The 22088-nt window shown below is 38.9% G+C and overlaps 1 protein-coding gene across 1 annotated transcript; it reads right to left on the bottom strand.

Annotated features, from left to right (window-relative positions):
- Positions 1-724: 724 nt before the first annotated feature.
- LOC113463607 lies at positions 725-20378 on the bottom strand. Its single transcript, XM_039122255.1, has 5 exons — positions 19913-20378; positions 11311-11420; positions 10858-11229; positions 5263-6004; positions 725-1149 (listed from the first exon to the last, which is right to left on the bottom strand). Exons 1-5 carry the CDS (start codon positions 20154-20156, stop codon positions 1079-1081), a joined length of 1539 nt encoding a protein of 512 aa, XP_038978183.1. The 5' UTR covers positions 20157-20378; the 3' UTR covers positions 725-1078.
- Between the last annotated feature and the right edge of the window lie 1710 nt (positions 20379-22088).

Genomic DNA, 22088 nt, shown 5'->3' with positions numbered 1-22088 from the left:
AATTAATAATGACCTAGAGCGGTACTTTCAAATTATACTTCAAACGTACGATGATTTGACTTTCTCCCCGGTGAACTTATTCTTCAGATTTTACGCAGAACCCTCTGCCAAATCAAGGAGAGTTACCAAGTTGAAAAGCCGTCACAGAAAATTTTTAAACTTTGTTTGGTCATACTTTGATCCATTAAGCTTAATTTACATAAATGATAATTTGCAGGTTTAAGAAACTATTCCTACAGTTGGGAGCTTAGTCAAGACGAGCCACAACAATGATATCCTTCTTTTCTCCAAACCAGTCTCTAGCCTTACACCAAAATCCTTCTTGAAGCTTTCAACAATAATTCAGCATTACTTCACTGCATTTAATCAAACTAAAAGACAGTCTTTAGAAACAAACAACAATTGTTTCAGGTCATAATCTGATCTGATCAGCTGAACAATAAAAGATGGGGGAAGACTGTAATATCTAACTAGTTAAACTAAGTTCAATGAACTTCAAGTTTCGTTACACAATAAAAGACGATGACTTCTGTAAAAGCACCGTCAAACTATTATTTAGGTAAAAACTGCTTTAATCTTCTTACCTTTGGAGAGAGTTTAACGTAGCACATATATCCATTACCACCAGTTATGCTCTTACATAATCTATCTCAGAAAAGACCCAGGAAAAGGAAATATGGCTGGAAACAAACAAGGTTAGAAAGAACTGAAAATTCATGCAGAGTTAAAACGGTCCCAAAAGAACAGAATTCCCTTCCTCATTCAGGAGCAAGCACCTGACCTTATTAGGCGCAAAATACATTTCTTTTACTTGATTTTCTGCAGAATAGTACAAAGAAACAAGGCGATATATGTAAACAGGGGCCTGCCACCTCTGTGGCTTTGACCGGAAAATACATTTGCCGATGCATTATATCCATATATACATACATTAAAATTTCCACCTGAATGAAGGTGCCACCAGTTTTGTTGCACCCACATCGAAGTTACAATCCCATGCAGCATCACAGACCAGTGTACCCCGCTTCTTAAAACCGGAGTGGTTTAGTTCTAGAAAGCAAAATAATTCGTTTGTCCGCTATAAACGCATCAACAAATGTAACAGGAGTGCAAGGACCCAACGGACACAAGACTGGCCTGAAGCAGAAGCTGCACAGATAATGCCAATAGTTTTGAGATGAGGAAATTCAGATGCGGAAGATAAAAGTTCAAGAAAAAAAAAGAAATTTGGAGATGAAACATCAGCCAGTTAAACAGAACCATAGGAAAATCAGAATTATGGTTATTTTATCCAATCTAGTTGTATATAGACTCTGTTTTGCCTGTCAATTCCTTCCAGCACTAGCACAACTGCACTACTATGACAAGAAATATTGGACTTTTAATGCGTGATAAAACGAAAAATGTAAGCCTTGCAAATGTCTTATAGCATCTGACTTGATATGACAGTAAAGCAACATGCACATACAACCATCCACAACCAAAGCAAAACCAGGTCTAATGGCATGAGTAAAAATATAACAAGGCTTGCATATTTAGAAATCCTGTTTAAACATTATTTATTCAAGGCTTAATCTTGTAAGAGAGAGAGGCTTCAAGGCCATTCTTCAAAATAACCATCCAAGGTGCATCCTCTTTCCTATTTGAGCTTTTGACCCCTTAGTCTAATCCAAGACATTAATCTCTGGCCAGCATGCGTATAAGCATACTGGCATACACTACTCTCCCACATTGGAGCCCTGTTTGGACAGCTTATACACAAGGAGACAAGGGCAAAGTATTGAAGTCCAAGAATCAAGGGGGTCCATAGATCTTGTGATCGCAAGATTTCTAAGGGCAGAAATTCTGGTACCCCAACTCATTTAAGAACACCTTTTCGGCCCACAGTTTGTTTGGTTCAGGCCCATAAACATACCAGCTGTAAGGGCGGGTAAGTTCAGGTCCACCTAAAATAATATGTAGAATGAATATATCAATATATAACAACATTACATGCATTGATATAAAGCTAATATGAATTCTAAATATAAACCCTAGCTCTAAATTTACTCCACGAAAATTCTACCTGAACTTCACCTTCTCCCTCCCTTCTCACCTCTCCTCTCTCAACCCCTTATCCTTCTTGCCCTCTCCCATTTCTTCTCCACTTCCTTCCCCTCTCTTTCCTCTCATTCTCACTTTCATCCATCCGCCATTATTGCAAGGAGATCTAAAAGATCGACTGAAAAATTTGCAAGGAGTGCCCCAGCTATCCTGACCTGATCATCAAACTCAACACAAACTCTAACCTCAATCTTGTGCTTCCAGCCAGCCAACTGGACCCAATATTTGAAACTGCCTTGACTTGACTTACAACCCCAACCTTGTTATCACACCCCCCACCCCCCCACGCCCCTCCAAAAAAAAGAAAACTCACCTGCTACTGCCAAGATGCCATCATCTCTTAGTACAAACACCCCATCCCCACCATTTAGTAACCCAATACTGCAACCATGCTTTGTCAGCAACATCAAATTCTTAGATGTCACAGTTCCTCCTCCTTTCTCCATGCACTTCGGCCCTCATATGGATCAGGTCCAGCCTCACCTACCAGCAGGTTCAAGTCAGCCAAGTTTGACCTGCTGACAGGTTGGATCAAGTTCAGGTCAGACTAGCTAGGCCTTACCATCAAGCTTGAGCTGATTGACTCATTGCCACCTTAAATTTTCAAAATCGGATATTGTTTTACATGGATTTTGCATACAGAAAACTTGGACTAAGAAGCAATGACCTCCACTGCCTTGTCATGCTTCTTCCGTCTTCCCTCGTACATAGATAGCGTGATCGGGCAGCCAAAGAAGCCCTTCATCTGCAAGGGAGCACAAGTATACCACTACTAAGCTTTCTATAATGCATTGGTTTTAAACTTTATCATTCATAGTTTTTTCAACATGCCACCTTAATGTCACCATCTCTTCTGCATTGTTTTATGCAAACTGGTCTAATAGCTGCCATATTATACTGTCAGTACATCAAGTATTTAGACATAGGTTGCTCTATTGGTGCGATAGTAAGATTGCTCTGTTGTGAACTAGGTGTCATGGAATTGAATCATGGAAACAACTTCTCCATGTGCGAGGTTAAGACTGCGTACATCTAACCCTCACCAAACCCTACAGTAGTGGGATCCTCATGCACTAGAATATTTTTTATATTAAGCATTTAGACATGTCAGATAAAGACAATCTTAGGTTCAAGACTCCAAACAAGTGCTTAAATCATACACCTTGCTATCATACTAGGTTCAGGACTGACAAGCACTTAACTCATATGCATTGCTATCATGCCATGACCAAAGTATTCCAGTTCAACCAAAGAACAAACAAGCCCTTTGTCTAAATAGATTTAGACTGCTTAAATAAAAGAACCAACCAATCCCAACTAATTAAAAGATGTGAAGAATAAAATGTTATTTTATTTAGTGGCTAATTGATAAAATACAGCAGTTGTAAAATGTTGCTTCATATAAAAACATTGTTGAAATGACAGTTCTTGAATTTAGTTGTTCACATTAATCATTTTAGACTACTAAAATAGGGACCTTTGCAAAGGTTTCCGCTTATCAAGGAATATGTTGATTATCTATCCCCTCTTTTAACCATGAAAAAAAAAATGACACTACATAGACTCCTAAACAAATAAAAAGTCCTTAATATGATAGTGAATACCAAACAAAATTTAGGAGACAAAAGATCTATATTTTCAGCGAAACCTGAAAAAAAAACCAACCAAACATGGGCCAAAACTGATTGAAACTACCAAGACTCAACAAAATCCAAAACTAGAGTTTAGGTTCAACTTATTCCCAGCTGAAAAAGATATATTTTTGCTAAAACAGATGAGCTCTGGCCAAAGCTAAAACCCTTCAATAAGATTTTTTCTATAGTTATTTATTTTTAATATATTACTAGTCTGAATCGTCAACCCAGTAGTTGATCTGGTAACCTGGTGAACCAGCATCTTGGACGGGTCAATATCTGGTCCCAGTATGACAACTATGCTCGTCCCTAACTTAACACTGCTTTGACTTGTTCTCTATCACCAGAAATAATATATGCCAAGGTTGGAAAAACAAACTCAGGAAATCCTTGCTCGTGCAACTCTTATAGCACAGGCAACTAGCCATTAAGTTGCATCAGTGTGCCCTAATTTGGACCTAATGCATGCATAGTAAGTGCCAATATGGGACTTTGAAGCAAATTATTTAGCATGTCTGTTCTCTCTATACATGCATACATGTGTACATAAGCACAAGCACAAATGCTTGAACACGCATGCATGCACATCTGTGTAAAATTTTACACATGCATGCAAGCAACATGTCCTGCACAATTCAACACGCCTTGTTGCCTCACCCACATAACATGGAACAAATAAAGGAATTTATCTGTTTCATAACTCACTCAACAGGATTCAACCAGCATAGAGAAAAATAGATAGGATTAAGCATTTAAGTTTGCTCAAGCAGGGATGGACATGATCCCATGAGGAAGGATCAGTCTGATCTGAGTAGAAATAGGTTTAAAGAACTGGTGTGCATCATGTACAAACCAACAGACTTGAGCGAAATGCTAATGCAAAACACCCTTGTATTCAGCATAATACAAAGGATCCAGAAAAGAAGTTAGTAAATCAACAATATGACATGTCTCACAGTCAAACAATATGGAAACAGAATTGTTGTGCAATCTCGCACTTTTCACAGGTCGGCCTGTAGGACCTGATAATGAAGATGCAAGCCTCAAGCTGAATGATATACACGTCGGAAGAGACAACTATCATCATGCATGATACAGATACGACAGTCTGATGCTTAAATAAATATGCAGCTAGAAACTCTTTACACAGACAGCAAACAAAAGATCAAGTCTATCAGGATGTAAGAGCATTCATCCAGTGAAATTGTGCTTTAGCCACGACTGGAGTAGAATAACTAATGACTCCATCCAAATAACAAAAGAGAAGAAGGAACTTCATATCTAAATAATCAATTGGCATATGTTGCCAACTGCAAGAGCTCTAGACCCTTTTAGTGACAACAATCCTGGATTAGGTGATGCCAATTTTTAAGAAATGACGCCACCTTAATAATCTTAGAATCAGATATTCTTTGTTTACTTTTCATTCATTGGATATTCATAACAATGTACACTTTTCGTTAAAGAGAAGAAAACCTATAGAATTCAGAGTTTAAGATAGAATAACTTAGAAAAAAAAACTCACATGTATTTGGCACAGGTGAAATTGAAGGAACTCTGTCAGGAGGTTTGGCATATGTTACATTCTCACTTGGAGGTCGTACATGAGCAAAATAAACAGCAGGCAGCGGTGATGCTGGATGCATGTTTGGAGCTGGACCTGGTGAATCTTCATGCGCATGCGGACTAATAGAATGCTGCGGTGCAGACTCAGGTGCAGCAGAATGCTGCGGTGCAGACTCAGGTGCAGCAGAATGCTGCGGTGCAGACTCAGGTGCAGCAGAATGCTGCGGAGAGGCCACGGGTGCAGAAGTCGGAACTGGATGATGAGGTTTGCTCTTGGGTCTGTTTGAGTATCCAAATCGGCAATGAGAGGGAGGAGGAGTTGGGTAACTCTGCCGAGGAGGAGGAGCAGGTGCCAGATGCATGTCTGGGTGATGGTGGTGGTGGTGGTGGTGGTGGTGATGGTGGTGGTGGTGGTTGTGATGGTCTGGCGGTGGTTGAGGTGAGGGACTAGGCGAACTACTGCCTCCACTACTCAGAGAATGTTGAAGATAAGAGGAAAGTCGGACCTGTTTTACTCTACCAAATACAGTGTGATTGAGACCAAGATTGCCTGCAGAAGAATTGCTGATGGTCTTAGCCAACTGTTTCAACCTTGGCAATAATGGTTGGTGATTCCCAACTTTAAACACAATGGAGGTCTGAACAGTTGTTGGAGGAAACAATGTTGAACCCTCTGAATTTGTCAACCTAACATACAGATTCTGCAATACATCAAAAGCAGATGTTAGTTTATTATGAAGTAGCATCAGTAAGCTGAGACAAATGCCCTTAAAACATGAAAATATACATATACATAGACTGTTGTAAATCCTGCGACTATGTATATACAGTGAAAATTCTAACTATTCACAGTTCAAAATTAAGACAATGCTTGATTGTGTAACAAAAATTAATTATTAAAAATCAATAAAATAAACATTAAACGAGGTCAAAAAAAAGATCGAGAGAAACCAAGCTGCATTGTCTACAATGTTTCCCTCTCCTTTCCCGTACCATGACCTTTAAACCACTCTCTCATGTTATTGGTCTCCAATCTAAAATCGGAAAGGTGAGCCCAAGGTCCGCCGTACCGGGTCCAGCAGGCGTATCGGTTGCCTACCGGACCGGTACGGTTCTGGTTCGTATCGAAACCGGGCAGTACGAACCGGAAAGTTCTTCCCCGCCGGAGCCAGGGAAGAAGAAGAGAACGAGAGAGAGAGCGCGGCCTCGGCCTCCGCCACGCCCCCGCGGGTTCCCCCGCCCCCCGCCGGCCTCCGACGCCCCTCCGCAGCTCTCCGATGGCGGCCAAAGGTGGTCTCCCTCCCTCTCTTCCCCACGCTCTCTCTCGTTCTCTTCGTCTTCTTCGTCTCCGGCACGGAACCGGCCTGTACCGGTTTTCACGGCTCCGGCGTACCGGTAGCTAGCCAGACCGGTTTGTACTGACCGGTACGGCCCGGTTCGGCATACCATGAATGAGCCACTATGCATAAACTCGCCTTAGGCCCTGTTTGGGGGAGCTTTGGAGGGCCAAAAAGCACTTTCTGGCCCTCCAAAAGTACTTTTAAACAAAAAAAGATGTTTGGTAAAATTGTCGGAAAGCTGTTATTTTACCAAAAGTACCCCCATTTAAAAATCCTTTTTTCCTCCCAAAGTGGCCCATCCACCGCCTCTTCCTCTTCCGCCCATCACCCTACTCTTCCTCTTCCTCTTCCGCCCATCCCCCTCCTCTCCATCTCCCCCGCCGCCGCCGCCCATGACGCCCTCCCCCTCTTCTCCCTCCTCCGCCGCCGTTCCGTCTCCCTCGCCGCCGCCCTCGACGCCCTCCGCCTTTTCTCCCTCCTCCTCTGCCGTTCCTTCTCCCCTACTGCTGTCGCCAACGCCCTCCTCCTCTGCCGCTCTCTCTCCCCCGCCGCCGCCTCCGACATCGTCTTCCTCTTCTCCATTCTCCTCTGCTGCTCCCTCTCCTCCGTCGCCGCCCCTGACGCCCTCCGCCTCTTCTCCCTTGCCCAACCACCTCTCCCTCTCCCCCGACCGCTCTCCCTCTTCCTCAAAGCTTCTCTCTTCGGCTTCGTCGCCCATCCTCCCGTCGTCGCGCCGCCGGAAGCTTGATCGCCCCTTCCATGACCATGCGGGAGAAGTGAGGCAAGGGAGGAAGAAGGGAGGCGAGAAGCTTCGGGAAGGAGGAAAAAGAAAGAAGAGAAGGAAAAGAAAAGAAAAGAAAAAGAAGAAAAGAAAAATAAAAGAAAAGAAAAAAAAAAGAAGAAAAGGAAATTAAAAAAATAGAGAAGATAAAATAAATAAATAAATAAATAAAAATATTAGTAATTGTTTAACCAATTTTATCATCTAGCAAGAAAATTTGTTAGGGAGATAAATGGTCATCAGAAGAGTAAAAATTAATTTACGCTAATAATTAAATTTTTTTATATTTTTATTATTGTATTATACTATAAATATAATATAATATTGTATCATAATACATTAATATGTTATGTTAAATAACTTAATATTATATTATATTATGAGAAATTAATTTATGCTAATAATTATAATATTTTATACCTTTATTATGTATTATACTATAAATATAATATTATATTACATTATATCATAATATGTTAATATATTATGTTAAATAATTTAATATTATGTTATATTATGAAAAATTAATTTATGCTCATATTTTTGATGATATTGGAAATCGTCGGGTGCCCTTTTGGGCGGCGGCGTCCGCCCACGGCAACATGCGTCCGCCTTAGCTCCCTTCTGTCGAGACTGCCGCTGGTTAACTACAAATGGTCATCAGAAAGATGAAAAATGAATTTACACTAATAATTATAATATTTTATACATTTATTATTGATTATACTATAAATATAATATTATATTACATTATACCATAATATATTGATATGTTATGTTAAATAATTTAATATTATATTAAATTATTATTCTATAGTACACAGTATTATAGTACTATATTATAATAATATTATATTATATTATATTATATTATATTAATATTATACTATATCATATTTTTATGTATTAATACATATTATATTTTATTATGCTCTGTTTTATAATACTAGTAATGTCCTTTATGGTCATTTTGTCACACAAAAGTACTTTTTCAGTTTGTTTACCAAACACATGTTAAAGTGCCACAGCACTTTAAAAATGTAGTTACCAAACAGCAAACAGCTTTTTATAACAGCTCTACTTCAGACAGCTCTACTTCCAACAGCTCTATTTCCAATAGCTCTACTGCCAACAGCTCCCCCAAACAGGGCCTTAAATCGAAATATCGACAAACCATAATTTCATGATTTTAGAATGATCGATGTGATAATATGTTCTTCATATTTCAAAATTCTTAGTGGCTTGGGATTAGGGAAAAAAGGAAGCAGGGGACACATTTTTTAGGTGTTTGAAATTGTAAATGGGTTACTAACAAAAGGATAAGATCAATGAGGGTATACAAACTACACAATCAAATCTTCCTTTTATCTAAAATTTTAAGAATCAAATTTAAAAGATTAGAGGGTGAGCCCTTGTGCAACAGTAAGCTTGCTTCACTTTGTCTCCTAGAAGTCGTGGTTCAAAAGACGGAACAGGCCATATGCGGGGGTAAGGCTGTGTAAATTTGACTCTTCCAAACCCCGTGATGGCAGGAGCTTCGTGCACTAGCTGCCTGCTTTGAAAAATTTAGAAGATTTGTCTTCCGGAAGTCACAGGTTCAAAACACAAAAACAGCAACTCCATATGCAGGAGCAAGGCTGCGTAAATTTGAAACTCCATTAAGCTTTCTCTAAGAGTCCTTAAAACATAGGTAGGCTCGGATGCGATGCATGTCAAAAGATTCTCCCAGAAAATCATGTATATAATGGTGCATTCATCCAGATGCAAAAGTTTTAGATTTAGATGTATGTTCTAGTATTGAACTTGGCAAGAAAAGAATGAGATAAGAAAACAAAATATCAACTAAACCAAGGTCAACGGAACCGCCCAGTTAACAAAAATGTCCCGAACTGGACGGTTCCGGTCATTCCGAGCCGTATCGATGGCTCCCCAATGTGGTTCCGACAACAGAAACGAAAACCGTTGTTGGAGGTGGAGAAGGAGAAGGAAAGAGAGGAAAAGAGAGTGAGTGAGGGAGGAAAGGAGAGGAAGAGGGAGGAAAGCTGGCGGATTTTTTTTAATCGGTCGGACCCTTGTTTCAAATGAAATAGGGGAACCGGCCGCGGCCTCGCCTCCCGCCCAGGCGTCAGCCTCCGCCGGTGTTCGCCGGCCTCCACCGGTGTCCACCAGCCTCCTCTCTCCCTACCTCTTCCCCTTCTCTCTCTCTCTTTTCCTCTCTCCCACGGTCTACATCGCCCTCTCCTCTGTCAAAACAGGCCCGTACCGACTCGTGCCACCAAAGAACCAATACGGTTCCCAGTACCGATTCTGCCAGTCCTGAACTAAACTATACCCATTGATTTTCTAATATCTTAGATCATAAAAAATCGACTACATTAAGATGTTTCATTTTCTATATAAAATTGAAAGAGAGCTCTTTTTTTGTTGTTAACTGCTAACTTATAAAGTTATTGATTAATTCTTGATGCTACTGTAGATTTTGCACATTTGAATAGTTGTGACTTGTTTGATATGTACTGTGGAAGGTGTAATGTTTGTTAATTAGTGATGTGATCTTCAGCAGCAATCAAAATTACAGATAATAATATATAAAACATTGTTCCTTTGATAAATGTTTAGTGTCACAAATGATAGCATGTTATCTTCTAAGTGTCTTAAAAAAAGTAAAGAGGTTAGAGTTATGCATTTTAAATAGTAATGTTATCAAAGCACACATTTCACATCTAGGCTCTAAAATTACAAATGTACAAGCAGAATGGCATTTTGCAAAGTATTAAAAAATTCATCTTCAACCAAGCTCAAAGACAAGTGGAACTGAAGAGCCTAACAAGGGTCATTACCAAGTTATGGTCTCAACAATCCAAAGTCTTCAGAGGAGCAAACAATAAACAAACCTAACCAAGATTCGCAATACCGGTTTTAGTACCCATACCAGTATTATGTTAATACAATACCAATACTGATTGGTTCAGCATACCGATACTCAGTATGCCCCCTGGTTTGGTACTGGAACAGCATGCCATGTATAGGACAATATGCACTAGCATGGTGAACCTTGAATCTATCTTTTTGGCTTTTGTTTGCACAAAGTGATTATCCTAGGAACGAACCCATGTTTTTCCGCTTGTCAACCTAAGCCTTTTACCGTTGCAGCAAGCGATGGCCCCTTCATTGTTTGAAGAGCCTGATATCCAAAATTTAGAATCTAGAAACTCGGTAAGTATGTCAGCCATCTAAGGCATACATGACTCATCAATAGATGTTAGACACACATTCTGCAAGCTAGATGCAAGTTTCAAGTAATACTGAATATATAAGACAGTAGGAACTACTTTAAAATATTAAGAAATTTAAGCATTACTAGATGTGAACCGCTAAAAATAGTTAATATAAAGAAAACAATCATGAAGCAGAATATAATCCATGGGCAAACCTCATAAGAATTGAGTAGCAACCCTGATTTCATCTGGTCCTTCAGTTCACTGAGTCTGTCTTGTACTTGATAGATTGCAACGTTCAAACTGAAATTAAAAATTGGTTGCACTTTTTGCAGAAGAAAAGCACTTTGTGGAGGGATAATTGTAATCCCTCCAGGGAACTTTAGCACCTCAAAGAAGGATGAGTTCCCAAACAACGATGTGGTCAAGTGGAGAGTTGACTGCCGTGTAACCAAGGACATAAAAGACTCTCTGAGAATGCTTATCTCAGCAGATGACATAGTTGAATTTTTTGGATAAGGCCAAATAGCAAAAACTACGGTCGTCCAATTTGATCCAGCTAAAGGTTCCAGAGAACTTACAACCACCTGATTAATTAAAACCATTAGGTAAAGGCATATGCACATTATGGATGGACATCAGACATTTGATAAGAGTAGAAAACATACCAAGGAATTAAGAACACCAATTTCTTCATAGATATCATATTGAAGTTTTGAGATATTGGTGCCTAGCAGAGCAACAGGCTTTTGCAGTCTGAAACTTGCTACTATATCAGCTGCCAAAATTAATTCTCAGTGAAAAATTCAGATACCTATAGAAATTTAAAAAATACAGAAAAAAACTCAAAAAATATGGTAGCATGATTCTGAATTTCCAATATCTTCAATATCCAGAATTCTGGAAAAGGAAAATCTTCAATGTAATAAAAGGTACAGTTCGGACAAATCATGGCATAAATTGACTGTAGCTATTAACAAATGCAAGTTTATCAAAGCAGAATTCTTTAAACAAGCAAGTCCTCTCATTGGTGACAACCTAAAGCAATTTGTCATGATGCATCTCCATCTGGTATTGCCTGCTGGTAACAGCATACAATCAGCATAGGACAAGAATGCACCAGTAAAAAGTTAAATTATTGTTGGCAAACCTAGCAGTTTCTTTGTAATGCAGTCGGCTAGTTTTACCATAACTGCTAGACAAATTTCCAGTCCAACACTAAGAAAACATGCATGAAATTAGTAAAAGTTACGAGAACATCTGCAAAAGGTCAACTTAAAAAGCAAAAGGGAACACTACATCCATGCTGCGAGGTTTACAAATGGCCTTCACAGGACCTCTTCCCCAAAAGTCAGGCAGGAAGAACACTAGAGCATCAGCTATTGACACCAAATCCCAGCAATTGGCCATCACTTGATATTTGTACACACAATGTAGCTCCATCTATTTAATAAGGCATTCGATATTTATGGTTGGGAAGCAAAATTTATTGATGAAGGCTATTAGTGGCTTAAAACAGGTTACATGCACCATACTTTTGAAGAAAAGAAAAAAAAAAGTCTTATGCTTATCTGCTATCTCCAGTCTTTTTTATTAGTTAATTAGATGTTGCATTGATTTCCTATATCTGCACCCAATACTTCACTGCTGCAAAGTCCTAAAATGCTACGAGTTGGTATCACAAGTGGCATGATACCCTATAAAACTGAATTCACTTGAACATTTCTTCTTCAATTTTTTATGATATCAGAAGATAGGATCACCATCATAGGGCCTCAAGTTCACCAGGTTCAAGTGGTGGTTCTGATTATTGTTTATGGTAATTCCAACCTTTCTTCAACTGATACAGACAAACTAACAGTTAGCTACGAAGCTGGGTTTTTGACCAGTTCAACAAACTAAACGAATATTTAGTTGGATCTTGAAAAAACATGAACAAGTGCTACCATCTTAGCTAGTGAATAATGCCCAAAAGGATTTTTCAAGCATTCTCTGTTAATGGACCACAAGAGGAGTCCAGTTAGGGCTCATTCAATTTGTAGCAACTTCATCCTCACCACCACTGATCCTCCAAAATTGATGTCCAATTATAGTATTTCCTGAAATATAACAAAAGTGATGATACCTACTTACTCCATTTTTCATGTCGCCCAATTCGGATTTGCTTGCCAACTTAAGTGCCATCTCCAAATCATCGATGTATACTATTACTCAGTATTTAACATCTTTCAAATTAATTTCAAAGGTATCTTTAGCGCTCACAGAATTACAGGATTGTAGATTTTATAAGAGTCATCCTTGGCATTCATTGGTCATGAATTCCTCCAATTTATCCATATTGACCTATAACTACTTCTCCTTCATGCCTGCATGCAGGTTGCAGAAAGTTTTATAGCCAATCATACATTATTTTTCCTATAAGCGTTTATGGATTCCCTTTTAACTGATTTCTACCTCTTTCACTTCTTTTGCCGATCAAATATTTGTATATCGACCTCTTTGGGGTATTCAATAACTTTGCTTGCATTTAAGGTTACTTTGTGACATCTACTTACTAGTTTATTTGATTCGCTTTACAAAGTCAACCAAAAATTTGGTTTTGATGGAAATTTTTGACCATCCACAAGTTTAATGCACTCTATTACTTTCAGCTTATTCATTATTACGTGTATTTTACCAAGCATCTAGGTTTCATGCCCCATTTAGATATAAAAAGAATCAGCATCTTCCACCTAATATTTGGAACTTTGCCATCACAATATTCTTCAGTTTACTTCAGGCTTTATGTACTTGAAATCATTGTCTTAGATTAGGATCAGAACATATGCTCCTTTGAAATCATCTTTCACATCATATATAAAATCTGTGCCCCCATACCTAAAGATCTTCATGTTTATCAAGCAAAATTGTCTGCCAAACAGTTTCAAGCTTGCAAATCCTCAATAATGGTCCATTTTTCTTTCACTTAAGGCTTTTATATGCATCCTATAATCATCTTGTGCTGCTCAGTCATATCTCTATAGCACACATTTGAATGGACTTGGCATCATCCTTAATTTTAGTCTCTTCATCGACATCTATATCATTATCTTCCATGATAATTATTAAGCTTCAGGTCTTCAAACATGTTCATCCCCAATTAATATTGCCCAATGTTCGCAGCTAATATCTATGTATTGCCATTTTTTCACTAATATTACTCACACCAAAAGCAAAGATTTCAGTGCCAACCTATCAGGAACCTTTATCATCAAGGATTTAAGTATTGGATCATACTAGTCCATACTAGACATTGTGTCATACAGGTAAGAACAAATACTCAATACAACCCCCATATTGAGTGTCACTATCAAATGGTGTACTATACAAATACCCAGCAAGGGCATACTAGTTGGGTGCCAATATAGGTATTGAAACCAGTATTTGGAAATGGAACATTGTTTATCATTACTACCTTGGTCATGTATATTTGTGACCAAAATCTGCAATCTCGATACTAAGTACCATACCAATATGTTACCAATTCAATACAGTCGATATGGTATGGTACGCACACCATACCAAGACAAATCCTAACCCCACTTTTTTCTCACTTTTTATCACGATGATGCCCAAAACAAGATGGTATGGGTTAGTGTGTGTGGTGCATATCCCGGTATGGCGCAATTCCGCTTGGTTCGGACCAGTAAAGACTGGTTCAACTCATATACCAAACCAAACATCGGTATTGTACCGGTACCTTGCCAATATGATAGGTCGGTACGGGTTTGTACGGCAAACCTTGCTTATGACCAACCACTTTTTCTTCAAATGTTTTTCAATCTGCCACTACTTTCCTCCTCATTCGATCCACTTCTTCAATATCATTTTCATGATCCTTGACTACCTTCTCACCATGCACAACATCTACAAGGACCCCACTCATCTATACTACATTTTTGTATATTCCTAGCATCATCAACCTACAAGTTCGCTTGCCATTCTTATCAATTAGTACATCCATTGCCGGTTGACTTCACAAGCCACTATATTTTGATGCCAATCAAATTTGTCAACTGTTCACCTCAACACCAATCTGCATAACAAACCTTGTAAATATGCAGTTGCATGTAGTCACTAAAAATCAGCATATCTGTCATGTGAGGCCTCCTTTTTTTTATCCTTCATAAGCTAAGTTTCAATAATTTTTAACAGCGATGGATCACTGTAAGAAGCATTTATAGCTGCTATGTCAAGTCAACTGCAAGCCAATAATATCACAACATCAATTGTTTGGTTCTTTCAAACAGACCAGACCTTAAACAAATGGCCAAGCATCATTAAGCATCATTTACCCCATCCTCTCCAATCACCATCAATTACAAATGACATGATTGTTGAACCATCTACAGAGAGTTCAAAGATCACATTCAAACCCTTTTTCACATGAAAGTCCTCCATATATGAGCCAATCTCCATGTCGGTGCTTTAAATTGTGGGGTACAAGGCCGCATATGCATATGATCCCTTGATAGCATTGTATTCCCTTATGCGACTGCTATGTACATCCGGGCCATATATGGACTGAACAGGCCACTCACTTGGCACAACATGCATGCTTATGTGGTAGGATTATCATTCTATGACCACATATGCAGCCTAGTTATCATTGTGAACTGCAAATGTGGCCTTCTAGCATGTTGCAGCCATGTATCTGACCGCTCCTATGCAAGATCATGTGAACAGAACATGTTCAAGTTAATGATTTGATTGGATTTGGGTTTTCAGACAGGCCAAATACATGTATATTAACATTATTGATTTGTTAATTATGCTATAATTATTGCTATTAAGGATAAGTTTTAAGTAGCAAGCCTAAGAGGTAGATGTTAATGTTATTAATAAAGATGTTATTGATTAAAAAAGTATTGCTACTATTGTCTTTAATATATTTTATTTATTTTTAAATATATAAAAACATTTACCACATATGCATCCACATATGTGGCCTGCATAATGAATATGCAGCTATGCATTCTCCTGACCACCTGCATACTACAAATTGACAGCCGTCTTTTAAAACACTAATCCTTGTTATATTAATTATCCAATAAGGCCCCTCTAGTGAAGTGATATGGGTATATTTTTCTTCCTTTTTTTGAAGTTCGAAAATATCAGGAATTCTACCTTAAAAATCTTTTTGATTCATAAAGCTTGGTGGTATTTAAGAGATCTATTTTGACTACTACTTATCTTCGCTATCTCTCGAGTAGAAGAACCCAATAAGCATCATAATCGTAAATTTAAAATTTGTCTTTCTTTTATTACTTGGCATGTTAGTGATGATTTATGTTCTCCAATATCAAAACATCAGCCCTTGAGCTTATTGTTAAGTTGAGGATAGAGATTTCGTAGAGGGAGAATTTTCTCGTGTTAATACAGCCAATGTGAAGATTTAACCAAGGTTGCATGTTTGTTTCCTTTCTCGTTTTACGACATGCATTTGTAAATAGATTTTGACCAACCAAAGCTTAAAAATTCATCAAAATGCTTTACACCTCATTTGTGGTGAGATCCTTCACACATTCACTCAAGGATTGCTGAACCGGTACCGGGTGCTATACTGGTCGGTGCCTGGTCTGGTCCGAACCGGTCACCAAAAATGCCACAACGCACGCGCTGTGGAAAAAAATGCATCTAACCAGACTCAGTGCAAACCGACCAGTTTGCACCAAGTCCTGGCCGAACCGGACGAAACCGGTCCGGTTCCGTCCGATTCGCTTTTGTACCGGCCAGTTCCGTTCGATTCGCTCTTGTACCGTCCGTTTTATATGCCCGAACCGACCCGGTTAGAGACCGGGTCCGCTCGATTCGGCCTGAACCGAGCGGTACGGCTCCGTTCGGTATTTCTTGCATTCACTTAACTAGTTTGTTTATTATTATTGTCGTAACTTCAATAGCCCCTTTGGATGGTATTTCCTCTTTTTTTGTTGGAAGAGGGGGGGGGGGGGGTGAAGTTGTTACAGAGTAGTTGAATTCAGATTTTGAGAATTTATATTCATATTACCATATACAATGTATTCTGAAAATTCCCCAAAACATCTGAAATATGATATCTGCATTATTTGTTTGTTCCTCTGAGAAATTGACCGTCAAGAAAGAATTCCATATTATGTTTTTCCTGTTGGGCTGTTACTAAGTTGTGGATTATCACAAGCAACAACACAAGTGAAAGAAAATCTATCCCCATCGATAGGCTCAAAAATTTGGATTAAGAAATCTCATATGTCAAGGAGAACGCTAAAGGAAACCAAGCTCTCAATAGCGACCCCAGGAATAACATATTTATCTCATCAAAGATTTGTAAGCCTGTCTTCTCAAACCATCTCTTTTGTAACTAAGGATCCTCCAAAACCTTCTAGAGAACAATGCTCTACATATTCAACATGATGAGCAAGTAAACAAAATGAAAGTCACTTGTTGGAAACCCTGAGGATTTGCAAAAAAATAAAATAAAACAAAATAAAGAGGAAGATACCATCCAAGAATCGCACATCAGTACGTAAATCCAGAGGCATAATCAAGGGACATAAAACCCAAGAGTGAAAAAATGGACCATGTCCCTAATATGGATAATGAGGTCTTTGGAGAAGCAATCATGGTTAAAGGACACAATCTATGTGAAAGGAAAAGAAGCAATGGATGGTTCAAGGGTTAAATGTTGTTATACTTAGAGAAGAGGGAAGCAAAATAATTGTAATCCTACCTTGTCCAGGAATTTAACAATGACAAAGACATAATTCAGGCATATAGTGATAAGGTAATATAGGTGTGCTTGTTTCCTTATAATTTAGGGGCCCAAATTCAAGTTCCCTCCAAGTGGACACTTATGATTGTTTCTTCTTTCCTATAACTCAGACTGAACTTCAGAACTCAAGTTCTCAATTTCCTAAAACAAGGACGAACTTGACTTTGAAGGGGCAAGTGCTGGGGCACCTAGAAGTCAAGTTTTGAGAGAGCAGCAAAGCATTCAAAGCTACTTTAACACTCTCCCACACGCTCCCTCCTTCAAAACAAGCCATATAAGCAATATTTAAGTGATTATGATGACTATTATTGCTTATTCAATAACTGCTTTATTGTCTAAAAGTTGCACGTTTCTATGCACCAAGTTCCTGCGAACCAAATAGAATAACTCAAGTTCTCAAAAGTAAAGTTCCCCCACCTTTAACACTTGCATAGAAACAACCATACTATAAGCGAATTATTAAAGATAACTAATTATTTATTCAATTTAATATCTTAATAATATCTATTTAATTTATATTGATATTTAATGCAAATTTAAAGTAATGGATTTAGTGGAACTGTATCTGAATCAGGCCTGACAATAACTTGGCCACCAAGTTAGTATTGATCCCAAATATTGATCGAATTCAAATGATAAGTAGGTCACAAGTTTACTAAAACTGGATCCAGCCAAAAAAATCTAGCTAAAAATACTCTGAATTAGCTCATAATAATGGTTACAATATAAACTTGCCCTGAAGCCATTAGGAAAATGGTTTGGGAATAAGCGCAAATCCTAGATTTGATATTAGATAAAGTTCTGTTAACCTAAACATGTTATAATTCATTACCAAATAACATTCCCACAGGCAATGCACTACTTGCTTCCTTGTCAAGCAGCCGTGTTTTAAAGCTCCAAGGTGTGATCTTGTACGGCTAATATCATGACTTCTTCACCACCACATGTAAATGACATCAATATGTATTGGGACATCATTGCATTCATTGTATTGTTAGGAAAATTTGACGCAGAGAGAGAAAAAAGATCTACATTGCCAACTGAGTACATGTAGCACACCTTTTTTTAAATTTGGCATGCTTATGTTGTTATATAAAGAACTGTGTTCCATTTCCTTCTCTTAACCAAATAGCGAAAATATCCAAAATCTGAATTTTCTTCCATGTACCACCAATTTAAAAGAAACATCGCTCATCATTCAATTTATCATATTTTTGTTTCCAAAATTGTTCCAAAGCAAAAGCATGCCATGTTCTATCTACCAATCTTTCTGTTATGCAGCAAGAGACTCTAGTACACAGAATCCTAGATGATTGTTGCCTGTGATTGATCAATGTGAAGTCCCTAAAATTTAAACTTCCTCAAAAAGTTGGCTCATAAATGTATATGAAATTCTCGTCACTCAGCAGAAACTATCTATGCAATCTACATACCCTTAAGCACCACACTGTTACTCTTGTGGATGATCAAAAACCAAGTCTGTGCTAATGGTGATAAATGCTTCATAATGAAAAAAGTTGCATGGCCTCATATTTCCCTGCTTTCTCTATACAAGTTGGAGTACTTGAAGGTGAACAATACTTTCTGAAGGTAGAGACCTCCCCACAACCAAAACTAAAGCATTGTCGAAGATCAGATAAGCCTTAAGGACCTTCATCCTTGGGCTTGCATGAAGCACATCATTGGGCACTCATACATAAAAAACCCCATCATAATGAATAAAATGCCCCCTAATTGTCAAAAGTATCCCAAATCTTCAAAATAATGCTGAAAATCTGTGGCCATCTACAACATCACTTCCAGATGAAGCATAATAAATAACAATATCTCCAGTAACACGAGAAATATAGAAAGCAACCAGAATGGCTTCCAACAGGCACGTATTGAAATTCCTAATGCCATGTAACAAAATCAGGTCTCCCCATCTCAAATAGAAACCCAGATGACATACATATTCGAGTATAGAAACATCAAGTCCTTAACCATCAGAGTCTGAGATGTAATCAAACATTCACTTAGATCGCACTCAAACTGTGGGTCCATTCTAACACCTTAAGCATCAGGAATCGTCCAGACTCACTCCCTCCGTGAAACAAAGTGAGGATCTCTCATCAGAGATCCTAAACAAAAACTATTCATAGTACTTACCGAACCAAATCCATCTGCATTCCAATTTGCACCCACCTAATCAAAGCCTGTTAACAAAACTATGATATCATCAGAATCAAAAATCGCCACTCATTTCTAACTAATTAACAGATTCATCAAAAATATAACCATTTTTCATCTTATAAATCAGCAAATACAATTCCACCTCAACGCAAACTAACTAATTCACCGTAAAACGAATGCATCAAGCAAAATCACAAGAAGAATCAATTCAAACTGCGCGAGAAAAAGAAAACCATGCCGAGATCCAGCAATGCACCCCACTGTCGCTGCTGAAACCTCCCAAAATCCACCAACGAGTCCCAAATCCTCACCTTTAAACCAGGGGTCCCGATTCCGATCTCTCAGATCCCCACTATGCCTCAAGAAGGGGGGGAGCCAGAACACGGCCGACAGCAGCACGGCAACACCAAGAAACAGCGCAGCAACGCAGCGCGGCCGCACGATCTTGCCGATGGATCGGCACCGGGGGCAGCCATCGCCTGCATTCCCCTCGGTGGCCTCCGACGACGACGATGGACCGGTGGATAACGCCTGCTCGTCTTCGGGTTTCCCCATTGCCGCAGATCTCCTCAGTCCCCATCGCCACTGTCCTCGCCAAAAGCTCCCATTGCCGCAGAAAGAGATCCAAAGAGACGTGAACGAGGAGAAAGAAAGGACAGAGCTAGGGTTAGGGTTAGGGTTTCGTTTTCTTAGGTTAGGAGGAGAGGAGGAGAAGGGGAGAAGTGGGAAGTAAGGTGAGAGAAAAGGAGAGTTAAACTGCAGATATGAAATAGCAGCACTGCGGATGGTGCTGCTTTTTTTTTGTTTTATTTTATTCTCGTCTTTTTGTTTTGCGCGGATCCAAGCGTGGTTTTATCCGTTTAAATTTTTAAGAATAGCAAAATTGACTGCCTTGGGAGTGAGGCGAGACGGGTATTCTCCGTCATAACGGAATAACTGCCGTTATTGGGGAATAACGGGTTAGCTGATGTAACTGCTCTTATTGGCTGTTAACTGAAAAATAACAGTTTTTACCTTGCTCAGATTACAGCTTATTGAACAAAAACCTATTTTATCTAGCTGGTATAAAAAAATAAATTGAAATAATTTAACTTGTTCATAAAATTATGAAGAATAAAATGTTGAATAATAGTCATTGTTCGACAAATATTTTTAATTATTATTGCTAAAATTATATGCATGCCATGCATCTGATAATGGATATATGATTCTTCGATTTTTTTTCTTATTATTAAAGTATCATCAAATACTTTAATTTTGAAAAGCTTTCTTTCTTTTATTTTAAAAGTCATGTAATATTTATGAAAAAAATTTTATCTTCCAATCATGTGACACTTTTAAACAAATATAATTGATCTAATTATGATTATTAGATAATAAAATTCGTTATGAAAAAATCACAAAGAACGTATCTGCATTTGGCCATAGCTTTTTTTTTTTTTTTTTTTTTGGGTGTGCAAGAAGAAGCAACGACACCAATTAATTCATAAGGCAAATTGAGCAAGGTAAGGTGAAACTGCCGTAATAAAGTTATGACAGCCGTTATTCCTCAACATTCTGACGATGGAGAGTGAAGGCAAGAGCGGTGCGCCGTATGGGCGTAGGATAGCGGGGGGATAAATCCCGTGACGTGGGGCCGCCGGCGCTTTATCCCGTGGACGTGGTGATTTCTTTGGCTGAAAGGGATAGGTCGGAGGAGCGACGGTGGGGGAGTTGGGAAAAGAGAGCCAGTTTTTGGTGGGATTTACGAGACTGCCATTCAATAAACCGTTGGGTTCGGTTCGCTCGTCCGCGGTCGGTGGGTCTTGATTTGATGGGCCACCCAGCGTGCCGGACAGCGACCGCCCACGAATCAGATTGTCTCAAATTTCAAAACAGTTGGTGCCAAGGCAACACCAGTTATTTTTAAAAAATAAAGAAAGAAAGAAAAGTATATATACAAAATTTTCCGAGCCAAATAGGGGGAAATGTGCAAGAAATGCTGCATATCAGGCGATGGTGTCTAAGGTTTGTTCTCTTTCATGATTGCTACCCGATGTACAATTTAATGGTAATTTAAACACTGTGTAAAATATAGGCTTATGTGCCCTCTATACATGATATCTAGCTCCGGAATAAGAACGTTGTTTATTTCTCCTTTTTTTTTTGTTAGAAAGATGGGGGGAGGGGGAAGAACCTCACCCATGTAGCAGCTCTCATTGGGTCTTTCTTCTACTAGAGAATATTCGATGCAGGCCACAAGTTTCCGCATACCCTCTTCAACCCGTGGGTTTTTCCTACTGGGTTCCTCACCCACGTGTGAGTACGTCACCCCGGCGCTACCTCAGTACCAACAGACCAGAAAGCGCTTCCATCGAGTGCGTCCAAGCGAGAGGCATCTGGTTTCCATATTTAATCGACGTCCGTGCGTTTCGAATATGTACCACACCGGTAGAAACTAAGCCCCGTTCCAACTGTGCTACCACCTTACTGGCAACTAGAGGTGGG

This window comes from Phoenix dactylifera, unplaced genomic scaffold (genome assembly GCF_009389715.1).
Source record: "Phoenix dactylifera cultivar Barhee BC4 unplaced genomic scaffold, palm_55x_up_171113_PBpolish2nd_filt_p 001418F, whole genome shotgun sequence".
Lineage (NCBI taxonomy): Eukaryota > Viridiplantae > Streptophyta > Magnoliopsida > Arecales > Arecaceae > Phoenix > Phoenix dactylifera.
The sequence above is the reverse complement of the archived record's forward strand: the minus strand, read 5'-3'. Positions and strand labels throughout refer to the sequence as shown.